At 43.8% G+C, this 12,547-nt stretch overlaps 2 protein-coding genes across 4 annotated transcripts in view; both read right to left on the bottom strand.

The window, feature by feature from the left end:
- Positions 1-3,867, bottom strand: part of grid2ipa (glutamate receptor, ionotropic, delta 2 (Grid2) interacting protein, a) — a 31,084-nt gene extending 27,217 nt beyond the window's left edge. For all 3 annotated transcript variants that reach the window (XM_030407351.1, XM_030407353.1, XM_030407352.1), the window contains exons 1-4: positions 3,390-3,867; positions 1,641-1,894; positions 1,217-1,549; positions 973-1,127 (exon numbers count right to left, since the gene is read on the bottom strand). In XM_030407351.1, the coding sequence (XP_030263211.1) occupies positions 973-1,127; positions 1,217-1,549; positions 1,641-1,894; positions 3,390-3,471 (824 nt within the window). In that variant the 5' untranslated portion in view covers positions 3,472-3,867. The remainder of the gene's footprint in view (positions 1-972; positions 1,128-1,216; positions 1,550-1,640; positions 1,895-3,389) is intronic.
- A 1,671-nt stretch (positions 3,868-5,538) lies between these two features.
- On the bottom strand, positions 5,539-12,300 carry e4f1 (E4F transcription factor 1). Its single transcript, XM_030407364.1, has 14 exons — positions 12,122-12,300; positions 11,717-11,850; positions 11,542-11,623; positions 11,055-11,239; positions 10,785-10,905; positions 10,535-10,687; positions 10,120-10,334; positions 9,710-9,952; positions 9,020-9,131; positions 8,600-8,817; positions 8,307-8,505; positions 8,051-8,214; positions 7,268-7,330; positions 5,539-7,102 (listed from the first exon to the last, which is right to left on the bottom strand). Exons 1-14 carry the CDS (start codon positions 12,216-12,218, stop codon positions 6,731-6,733), a joined length of 2,358 nt encoding a protein of 785 aa, XP_030263224.1. The 5' UTR covers positions 12,219-12,300; the 3' UTR covers positions 5,539-6,730.
- Between the last annotated feature and the right edge of the window lie 247 nt (positions 12,301-12,547).

Below are 12,547 nucleotides of genomic sequence, written 5' to 3'. Positions count from 1 at the left end.
TATTTTCCCCTTCTTATGTTTTAAGAACTAGTATTAAGAACATGAAAAAAATACATTAAGGTACATTTAGAACAGAAAGAAATGTGCCAAAAAATGTTTGATTAATTTGCGATTAATCATGAGTTAATTATGGACAAAATGCGATTAATCGCGATTAAACAAATTAATCGTTTGACAGCCCTAGTAATCATACACAATCAAAAATATTTATCTTTCCCACAACTGAATAAACAAGCTGTTCTCAGAAGAAAATAAGGACCCCAGAGCACTGTTTGAAGCTAGAAAGGTGGCAGTGTCCGCCAAATATAAACAGAGTAAAAGAGTATGAAACCGTGTTGTCCCTTAAGGTCAGTTTGTTTATTTATATAGTTTTTAAGGCATAAAAAATGCCTGATTAAATTGTCTTCCACAAATCTACGTAGGGCACCTTTAAAATATGTCACTTTAAAATAATAAAGCTATTTTTATGATAAACAAGCCCTATTAATGAATGTGGAGTGAGGTTTCACAAGTGTTCAACTCTGTGTTGCAAGGACAAAGTCCCTCATGTGGATGTTAAAGGAAAAACAGCAGCAACAAAAATTTCCACAAAAGAAACAGCGTCCCACATGTTGTTGTAGAGTTCACAAAATGCACATATAGTTTGTGCGAGTACTGTCAGAGTACAGTCAAGAGTTATTTGATTTGACCAACTGTAAATGCTGAATGTGTATAATGCATTTTATTTTCATCAAAAGTGTTGTGAAATACTTAACCCCAGCAAAACAAAAGAATGTGTTTTTGTGGAATTTGGGTGCAAATATTTTCAGTGTTTGAAGTAATCCAAAGTATTCAGATTACATTTTTTGTAGTAATCAAATGGTTTACCTTGCTAATTACAAAAATGAACGTGTAACTTTTATTCAGTAACTGACTGCAAAGTAATCAAAAGTAATCTGATCCAACCCTGTGGCTGAACAACTGACTGGCTACCTGACGCTGTCAATCAGCTGCTGATGATCCTCCATGATCAAGATGTCGGGCAGAGCCTCGGCCAGTGTCTCCACGTCCCTCTCAGCCGCGTACTGCTTGAGCACCTCAAACAGCTGTTCCTTTATATCTGGATCCTCCCCGAGGACTTCCTCCACCTGAAGGATAAATAAATGCACAGATGTGAATATATTAATTCATGTAACAGGTAAATATACTTTGGAACCAGCTTCTATTTGACACCCACTTTCTTGTTGAACTCCATGGCCTTGTGGGCGCGACTCTCCCGGACGCTGTCCCCGCTCTGTGACAGCACCCTCATGCTGCTGCTCAGACGCTTGGGCCGTCGAGCCATGCTGAGCACGCCCAGGCGCAGAGGCCGGCCCTGGGCTGCTTTGATCATGGCCGCTGCCGTTTCGTGATGCTTCACTGGGATGCCGTTGACCTCCATGACGTAGTCGCTGGCTTTGAGGCCACTGCGACCTGCTGGACCGCTGGGCATGCAGTCCTCCACCATCAGAGGGCTATCACCAACGATGGTGAAGCCAAAGCGGCCATCTGGGCCAGGGGTGATGTCAATCTGAGGAATGCGTACAAGCATGGAGTGTTTTTAGTGGGTTTTTTTCCGCCATTTAAACACAAAAAATGTGGATGATTGCTCGCTGGCTGACCTGTTCTATCCGTGACACCACTCCGATGCTTGGTGGCACAGTCTTGAGGGTCTGTGCCAGAGCGATCAGCGCCGGTGTGCTGAGGTTGGTCACGTCTTGGCCCTCTATGTCCACCACCTGGTCTCCAGGCTGCAGGCCAGCGAGGTAGGCACTACTGCCCTCCACCACGGACAGGATGTAGCTGGGCCCAGTGCCACCTAGTCGGAAGCCAAAAGCCTCAGGCCAGTTCTGATTGGTGGCTGGGAGGCCAAGGTCTGGAAGATGGACAGAAGATTAAACACTTTCTAATTTGGTAGTAAGGTTTCACTTCTTGGATAAGTGTGTCACATTAGGACGCAGGAACATTGTTAATCTGGTGCAAGCTGCTCATTCAGACGAGCATGTAGTGAGCTGTAAAATGGAGGTCAAACGGTTGCTGGTTTAAATAGGGCAGCTCAGGGATGGGGCCGACTTCCTGTAGCTACAGGTACACTGGTCTATTAGAGAAGCCACACATATAAAGACACAGACGTTTCCTCAAAAAGCACTTTCAGGTTTATATATTTGGTTTCCTTTAAACCGAACGACAGCAAAAAGGAAAATAAACAGGAAATCAAAAGGTGGTTATTTCTGGACCACACGTTGAACTGCGGCCCTTCCCCTGGTCACTGGCCTCATTCTACAGCAGCAGAAAGTGTCCCGACAGGCTCACTCGACTCCATATCCTGTCATCTACAGCCAACTAGATACATCAAAGATATATGTAGGACATTGTATGGATCGGTCAGTCCACCTCATGATGTTTCATGTTGATTTCTGGCCCAAATTCAATGAAAGTCAACAACACTTGCGCTTGTTTCATGTAGTTTATCCATCGTGTTCAATCTTCCTGCCCTGCTCCTCTTGGCTTTTGCAGTTTTCAGATCATTATTACGGTCACTATGGCAGAATTAGAAACTTAAATGAACCCTCCGTTTGTATTTATGTCAGATTTCTGTGGAAAAGCAGAAAATACCTGAACGCAACTCATCGGATTGAAACATTGTTGCCTCAAGTCAACGCAGCACTCCCACTCCCACCTTGAATTTTAACCTTATAATATGATGAAAATGCTCCAAAGTGGAAAATCAGACACCTCTAATTTTCACATTGGTAAATATAACAGAGTGTGTGTTATAACTGCAGATACACAAACTGCATGCAGTCATCCTTCAAATCAGCAGCGCCAAACTGCCTTTTTCCTTTTGTAGCAGATCAGAGGCTCACAAAGACGGGAGACAGAGGAAAAGTCAGACAGACGGGGAAAAGACTAAATTAGAGACGGGAAGTAAGAAAAGTAACAAAAAAAAGTGCACGAGAAGTGAGAAAATAAGTCTGTGCAAAGACAAAGAAATGCGGGAATGTCAGATCTGCTGCGGAGAGGAATCAGATCTGACTGGAGCGCGAGGGCTTCATATTCAGGGTGAGATGTGGCTGAGTGAATAAAACATATATCAAAACGAACGGCTCAAAAGAGCCACAGAACTTGGTGTCAGCTTGCTGAACGGAAACATCAAACCGCAGCTGATTATTGATCTAAAATAGTTTGGGAAATCACTGACACAGAGCCGGGGATCGTAATCTTTTCTCCCCACCCGTCAAGACTTGTCCCATTCTCTCCAGCCTGATTCCCAGATACACCATCTCAGCTCCTTTTTCGCTCTCCTCCTCATCTCACCTCCAGCAGATGAAACATTTCATGTAAAAAAAAACTATTATTCAGAGACTTACAGAAATCTTTGGAGGCGCTCCGGGTTCCAGACTTGCTCTGGCGCAGGGAGAAGCGGCCCTTTCTGCTCAGGAAACGCCTCATCCTTGCCCGGCTTGCGGCAGGGCACGTTCCAGCCAGCCTCCCTGCACCCCCGGTCTGGAGGTCGACGCAGCCACGGAGTGTCCGACACCCTCGCGCTGCTCCTCACCTGAGCTCACTGCCTCCAAAAGCCTCTACCCAGCTAGCCAAATGAAGTGCGCCTGAAAGGTCACATTTGCAGGCTTTCTGGACGCCTCCTTTTCTCAATCAGAGAACCAGCGGTCTGGAGCCGAGGAGAGGAAGGCCGGAGGAAAGGGGAGAGCTTCTGAATGTCAGGCTCTCCATCGTGGGTGAGGCGGTCCAGCCTCAGCCTCAGTCCAAACCCTATGGCTGAGCGACTACCAGAAAACTGGGACACGCTCACTTGGTCCTGAAATGGTTCTTTGCAAGAAAAGGTACTGCGAAGCCCCATTTTTCTATAAATACCTTTCCCACTCCCTCTCTCTCTCCCACCCTCACTCTCTGTCTTCCTCGGTTGCTCATGTAGATGGGGCCCCTCTCAGAGGGCTGGGGACTGACCCAGAAACTGTGTGATGTACCAGCCAGGGACACTTCTCTGATTATAGCGGCTGTGTTAACCTCAGTACTGGAGCACCAGTTACAGAGATGGAGCCTGCAGATATGCTCAAGGTTACATCAAATGCAGCCGTATTTCAGCTAAGCCAGATATTGGGGAAATCAGCAGAGGATTGCAAATACCAGAGTAACACAAGACAAACAGCACGGCTCGGGTCCTCAGCGTGTCGGTCAGAACGAGCCTTGTGGTGTGCTCGAGTCCCAGAGGGAGCTGGAGCGGTGGATGCTGTGTTTTACCTGGCAGGTGTGTGTGCTTTTAAAGCAGCTGGTATTCCCATGATGAGATGGTGGATGACATTCACGCTACTGCCACACACACTTCTAAAAAAAAAAGAAAAACAAGGAAAAGAAATGAAATGTGACCGAAACACTGGAATAATAATGAGAGCTGCAACAATCAATCATTTGTCTATTATTAAGTCATTTGTCAGCTATTTAGATAACTGGTTTGAGTTGTTTTTTGTTTTTAGAAGAAGTCTTTGATACCAGTTTCTTAAAGCGAGCATTTTCAGATTTCTTTACTTGACAGTAAACTGAATCTGAATCTTTGGGCTGTGGACATTTGACATTTTATACACTGATCAACATTTTCCACCATTTTCGGACACTTTATAAAGCAAACAACGTATCGATTGTTCGGGAAAATAACTGACAGATTGATCGAACCAATGAAAAAAAACATTAACACTTGAATACAGTATAGCAACAAAGGCATGACATGATGCAACACAACTATGAATGTGGAAACCAACCGGCTCATAGTCGCCAGGATGTAATGTTAGCAGCAAACGTTTCTGCAAACCACAGATACCTCCAAGGTCGACATTTGTACCAAACGTCGTACACATTATATACTTATGAGACACCTTTCACATCAGGAGGAGGGAACAATGGGGGTGGTGATTTACAAGCCAACAGCTGAGCGCAGTTCGAGTCACACCAGTGGAAAAAACAGGTTTGTTCGAGGGGAGCTGGATCACCTGCATCTGATTGTGGTGATTTTTAAACCAAAACATGATGTTTTTCTAACCCCGACCAAGTGGTTATTGTGCCGACACTTAAGCAGAGCGTAAGCACAGTGTTGCGACAGGGGAAAAATAGAAAACCTTAATAAATATAAAGTTGCAAAATAAGGAAACTTTAAATTTATCTGTGGATTTGCAGAAATGTACATAGCAAACATTTATTCTGGCGATACGACTGAAAAAAAACATATCAAAAGGCCATAGGTATGTATTTCTGTAACAGTGACAGAGGTTAAAAGTATCCCATCTTGAAAGTTTCTCTCTCTCAGATACCGTTTCAGAAAAAGTAGGTTCATGTTAGAATTTGCTGGATTAAAACACGCTCTCAGTCGGGGGTCGACCGTGACACAGTTCTACGTGGTTGCTTCCTCTCGCTTTCAACAAATGCACATTTTAATCACACACTGAAGGTCACCATTCTCAATTATAGAAAAACAGGATACCAACAAAGGTACGTGGGAGCCACCTGTATAAGAATATATCATTTATTTGATGCAAACACTGCTTCTGTAAACTGAACACATTTTTAACATCGGGTGTATCCGTCATGCTTAAAGATGCATTCAAACTGACTGGCTCAGGAGAGCAACACTGTGCCACTCACACACACACACAGACACACACACACGCACACACACACACACACACACACACACACACACACACACGACGGGTCAGTCTTTAAATGGCATCACATTTCAGAGGGGAGACGACATCAGACAGCAGAAGTGGAAACTGCAATTAACTGACGTCCTTTTAGGTAGTAAAAGAAAGGTTGAGCAGTGAAGAAGAAGAGACCAGGCTTCAACTAATAAAAAAGCAAAGACAAGTTCAGTTTGTACAAGATAAAAAGAAATATGTATCTGTTCAGACCTTTAAAACAAAAAACCTTAGAAAATTAATTTAGTTCATTATTATCTCAAAAAAGGTGCAATGTGTAAGAATTGGCCAACTGTCGAAGGTCACTGCAAACAAATCGGGGCAGCATATCAACAGAACCACAAACTGCTTGATCTAGCTATCTACCGTATGGCTGTAGCTACTAGCTACCATTAGCTAGTTAGCTTAGTTAGCCGTGCAGCTAGTGGACCTTAGCTGACCTGAGTATCCACAGGAGTGCAGCTCTATTTTTCTTTGTAATCAGGAACATTAGTGTAAAAATATTTCCTCACATTTCAGAGTGTATTTTGTTCATTTATTGAACTAAAAAAGTGAGCCTGATAGCTGACTAGCACGCTAACTTCAGTAGACATCACTGAAAAACCATACATAGACGCATTTGACAAACTTCAATCACAATCCGTTGATCATTTCAGTTGATTTGTTGATCAGTTTAAACTAAAATTCTGGCCATATCTTACATATTGCAACTAAGTTGAATGCACCAAAAAGTTCAGAAATTAGCTAGCAGAGGTTAATTTTAGTAAATCAATCCACAAAAATTAAACCCATGATGGGGCAAGTCCTCATAAACACTCATTCTTTTATGCTTCACACACACACACACATTTCTTGGTAGTTGTTCAGTTTCTGTAACTATGAACCTTATTAACACTTTGGCCTTTGTTTTGTACTCAAATGTCCACATCAAGCTCGTACAACCTCTACAATAGTTGGCTACACAGGTAAAGTCGAGCCACAGTCCATAGTGTTCTCTTTCATCATACGATAACAGTCTGAATCTCCACCTCCTCTGGGGAGGTGATGACATACTCCTCTTGTTGCTGCACCACCTGTATTCCCTCCTCCACTGCCTCCTCTGTGGTAATAGTAACAGTCCCTTCCGGTGTCTCCACGGTCCCCGCCGTGGCCAGTAGCGTGCCGTCGCTGATGGCGGAGGCCAGCGTCATGGCCACCTGCTCCGTCAGGCTCTCGGGCGTAGCGATGGTGATGGTGTCGCCGCAGTCAGAGATAGACGCTCCCTCTTCGTTCACGGCCACGTTGCGCACGATGATCTGCCGGCTGCCGCTTCCGCCGGCGCCGTGCGACTGGCTGACGATTCGCTGCACGACTTTCATGATGTGGTTTCCCATCTGCCAGAGAGAGGTTTGATTTAAAAAGGTGGAGATGAAATTAGAAGATTATGTAAATCCAATTGACAACTCTTATTAGATGCTTTGGTGAATCATTATTAACCCGAGATTCTCACGATCTGCAACTGCTTTAGATTATACAGATGGTCTCAGGTGTGTACTGACCTCGTTTTGGCTGTCTTGAATGAGTGTAACCTGTTCTTCCTGCACGTCTTCCTCCATTTGAGTCTAGAGGATATGAGAGAAGCAGCACATTAAAACAGCATATTCAATTATCTTACAATAAAAGGAGAAAATAAGCATTTGTCTGTGATATGTGGCAAAGACATCGTTCATGTCTGTTTATGTAGAACTTTCGTTTTGCTGTGCTTAAGACGTGTTATTTCTCCAACACAAATTATAAGTGCTGAAGTCCTTCAAAATAGATGACTATAAAAAGGTGCCCATAAATTCTAGTCTCATCCTCAGTCAATTAGTCGTTAATAGCACAGAGTGTGATGTAAGGCTTTGGAGTTAGTAATTGGTTGAGCCACATAACGATCGATAGCTCCAACACTATTGTTTCCTGCAGCCATGGATCAGACCTACACACTGATCAGATGTATTTTTGGACCATTCATTTTCGCAGGGAGAGGAGTTTTCCTTTAGGAGCTTTGTTCATAGCTCCTGTTCAGCGTTTGTTTTGTATCTGAACTAAAACAAATGCAAGAGGAAGAAATTCATGCAAATTCAGTTACTACTCTAATGTCTTACAGCAGCTTCTAGAGACTTTTTTAATCTAAACATGAATCCAGGGGTTTAGAAGTGGTCTTGTGTTTTGTAGGACCACAACTGCTTAAATGTTTCTCCAGTAAAAGAAAACAACTGCTGTGACACTGATGATTTACCTATAGGTATCAAAACTGTCTGTGAACATGTACCTCTTGACACCACTTCCATAAGGCTCACCTTGATGATGTACTCCTGTGTGTCTGCCACCACCGAGGAGAACTCCACCAGGACAGCGTGAGGATCCTCTGAGATGATGGCTGCTGTAGCAAGGCTGTCCGCCGATGCCTGTTCCTCTGTTACCGTGCCCTGTTGCTCACCAGAATCGTCCTTATGGCAGCCTCCTGGTGCAGATCATAGGTTGAGCGATTAGTTCTGTGTGCTAACACTTGTTTTCTCTAAGTTTTGTCGTCCACTGGTCGCACTTAAGACTGACCTTTAGCGCGCATGTGCCGATTGAGAGTCCCGTGCTCGGCAAACCCTCGCTTGCACTTTGGGCACTTGAAGGGCTTCTCTCCGGTGTGATGGCGGATATGTCGCACCAGAGATCCTTTCTCCCTGAAGCCCCTCAAGCAGAACTCACACACATAGGGCTTCTCATCACCGTGTGTCCGCTGATGCACCTGCAAGGCATTCTGAGCAAGACAAAGAGATAAGTTAGAAATTGCACAGAATGCCTTTTTATGACCCAGTTCAAATCAGCACAGGGATTTGTGTCTACAAAATCACCTTGGTTTTGTACCCTTTGTTGCACCTCGCACAGTGGTAGGGTCTTTCATCCGAGTGGGCCCTCATGTGCTCACGTACATGTCCGATGGTTTTGTACAGCTTGCCACACTCACCGCACTTGTACCTCCTCTCACTGACATGGACCTCCATGTGTTTCTTCAGCAGGTAACCAGTCAGAAACTCTTTATGGCACAGTGTGCACTTAAAGGGCTTGTAACCTGCATCAAGACAAAAAATACACAGAGAAAATTATATATTTGTCAAACAAAAAAGGCTCATTAACTTGCTAAAATTCAAATATATTTCCTAAAAGGGGCAAATGTTGGATTGATTTCACATTTTGACAACTTTCGATGAAAGCATTTTAAGGGGGCAGTGTAAATTAATGCTGTGAATCAACATCAATAGTTACAGACTCACCCAAATGGCCCTTGACATGAAAGCGGAAATAATTCAGTCCCTTGAAGGAGCGATTACAGTGTGGACACGTGTGCAGTTTTGAGGTTGTCTGATTGTCTCCATCCCCTTCTTCCTGCAAGAGAAACAAAAGCAGATATGAAACACTAGAAAATAATAACTGCAAAACCAAACCTACGCCCAGTTTTGCTGAGAACAAATTCAAATGTTTTTCAGAGCTGATCAGGTCAGTGTCTTCTCCATCAGTTCTCTTGAGTGACTGATAGCTTTCTGTTTCTTCCCCGTAGAAAGCAAATCAAAATATGAATAAAACACTCCTCCCGGATGCTGAATGACACCAGCAGCAGAGGATAGAAATGTTTGCAGAAGCATTGTGTGCACTGTTCTCTGCAGCTCAGGCAGTCAGACTCAATCTCAAGCAAGAACACAGCAGGGAAATGGCTTGGCTTTCAGTTTTATAGTCAATCATACGCACACTGCAAAGACTGTCAGGAGTTTTACTTTCTATTTTATTGGGGACAAAGGGCGGTAAAAAGACTGTTATCACTGGAGTCAGATACTAGATCTCATAAATGTGAAATGAGTTAAAAAAAAAGGACAAACTGATATCTATATCAATCAAAATGAATTTAAAAAGTCAGCAATGCAAGACATGTCTTCAAACACAGTGCAACATATTAGTTTCCTCCTTACCTCTGCCTCCATCTCCACCTCCACAAACTCTTCTTTAACATGGATCTCAGTGACACCCTCATCTGCATCAGGAGAGTCAGAATCCACTTTATCTATCTCCTCGGTTGCCTGCGAGGTCTGCTCAACCACAGCTTCTTCCGTCCCCAGGGCGATGCCAGAGTTGATGATGGCTTGGCAGATGAGGCTGTCGCCTGCTGCTGCAGCAGCAGCCAAAGCCTCCGCCTGAGACTGCTCTACCACCACCTGGCCAGAGGCAGAGCAACAAGTCAAGGTAACAGTTCGTAAGAGAGTATCAAATCTTTATGTCTCACCTTTTTCTTTATCATTGCAAAAATTGTGCTAAAAAACACTGTCAAAGAGCATGTGTTTTGTAGGGCTTTTGGCCAAATGTGCACCCTTCCTCCCCTCACCTGTTGCTCCTGTGTTGTTCCATCCACTTCCATGGTGAAGTGGACCTGATGGAGGACCTCTTGGGAACCAGCTTCAACCACACTGACGACAGCAGTCTGAGCCTCGACCATCTCCTCCTCCTGCTCATCTTCCTCCTCCTCCTCCTCCTCTGGCTGTTGCTCAACAACCACCACCTCTTGATGTCCAGCCACTGCAGCGCGGTCATCTTCAACTCCTTGACAATTCATACAGACCTGTCAGTTCCTCAATGGACTCTCACTTCCTTAGCTATTTTAAATGTACTTTCAGATCCAGTTATACATAGTCAACGTTTTAAAATTCTTGAGTATTCAATCAATCAATAACTGCTTTGCTTTGCATAGATTGTACACTCTTCAACATTAACACACTTGGCTCTTGCAGTATAAATCTGACCTTTTTGTACTCCATCTTTGCTGACCAAGATTTCCTTGTACTGAACAAAGCGGATCTTTTCTGTGCAGGGTGTGAGGGCCTTAAGGTGTCTGGTGAGGGCACCCGACTCTCTGAAGGACTGGCCACATAGGTTACAGCGATATGGCCGCTCATCTGCAAGAGAACAGGAAGACAGCAGCGTTATTATCGGATAAAACTTATGAGAGGACGTCCATTTAAGACAAAAACAGTCCTACTTTACTGTCCGTACCAGTGTGGCGACGATTGTGGCGTATCAGGGAGCCTTTCGTGCGAAAGGAGGTCCCACAGAGGTCACATGAGAAGTTCTTCTGGTCACTGTGAGTTTTCATGTGAGTTCTCAAGATGTTGGTCTGTTGGGCGAAAAAACATGTTAAGAAAAGACAAAACTCTGCACATTATTTGGATAAACACTCAGCCAATGATGTCAGGTACCCTTGGAGGAAAATATAAATTCATTTCTCGATACAAGAGGCACACACAAATTAAATGTGACACTCACTGTTTTAAATGTCTTGTCACAAAGTTGGCAAATGTAGCGTCCATCCTGGTTGACTTCGTAAACATGCCTGTCACTGACAGCACTTTGAGATATGGATCGTTCAGCAGTCCCATCTGACTGATCGGTGACTTTAAGTGAAACGATTTTCTTCCTGCGACCTCGACCCAACGGAGCACTGCTTTGGTCTGTGTGAAAAACAAACAACATTACATTTCAAGCCTCCTGCAGATTCCATTCACAGGTTGAAACTATGTTGGGTAAAGCTAAAGCAGTTGTTTAGCTTTTATCCTTTATCAAGATGAGATGAGTGGATTTTATTCCCTTCTGTGACATATAACACAGTAATCTGAAATGTTTGGGGTTAGGATTGATGGTCACCTTATCACCATTTTCCCTATTTTATGAGCTAAAAATAATAGAAATTAGGAAAAAGGACAGCAAGTTAACTGATGCTAAGTATTTAATTAGAGTCCTAGTGTTGACCCACCATTAGAGTTCTTCACTGGCTCATCTGAGGCTGCTCCTGCAGCTGTTTTCACCTCTGATGAACTCTCATTGGCTGCAGTAACCTGTCAAAACGCAGAAATAACCATTCAGTTTTCCTGCCTTTGCTGTTTATTGTAGTAACTGGAAATAAACCCACGCATCATCCCAGTTCGTACCTCCTGACTGGCGTCCTCGCTGCTCGCCTCCCGTGCATCCACGCGTCTGCAGCTCTGTTGCAACTTGTGCTGGATGAAAGCCTCCAGCGTGGAGAACTCGATCTGACAGCGTCCACACTTGTGCACATCTTCATCTGAACAACACATATCAGCGTGAGACAACTTCATGAAGCCACACAGCGCTGCTCGGGTACCACCTAGCTTGTGTCAACTTCTGTAAAAACTGCTGACCGGGGCTGGACTTCTAATCTGCGCAAAGCTGCGGCGAGCAAACTAACGTTAGCTAATGTTGTTGCTAACGGCAGCTAGCCGCTAGCAACATTTCACGATGGAGGAAGTTAGCTAGGCCCAAACACAATGTTAGATAAATGTTTCATGGTTGTTTCAGTTCGGAGGAGGACTTACCTTCGTCTCCTAACGTGGTCTGAATGGTGATTGTCTCGTTGCCGTTCTTCGTTTGCTCCCTCTCTGTTTCTGCCGTATGATTATTTTCTACATTCATGTCGTTTGAATTCTCCGTCTCTGTCGCAACGCTGCTACAAGGAGAGCAAACATGGCGGATTTACGACCCCGTAGTCATAACAACAAAAGGGCGCGTGCGTATGTGTTTTCATTGATGAGTAGGGGAAAATAAAAAAATACGCTGAATCCTGTGTAAAATCTATTATTGAAATGTTGAAACATCGGTCTAAAATATATATATATTTTTAAGATATGAATCTTATAGATGGCCTCCATTCATCCATATTTGTTATTAGAAAGAATGTATTCACAGTTTGTTCATGTTTATTTTGCTCTCACGGCCAAAACATAATTATTATTTATATTAAT

This window comes from Sparus aurata, chromosome 23 (genome assembly GCF_900880675.1).
Source record: "Sparus aurata chromosome 23, fSpaAur1.1, whole genome shotgun sequence".
NCBI classification, from domain to species: Eukaryota; Metazoa; Chordata; class Actinopteri; order Spariformes; family Sparidae; genus Sparus; species Sparus aurata.
The sequence above is the reverse complement of the archived record's forward strand: the minus strand, read 5'-3'. Positions and strand labels throughout refer to the sequence as shown.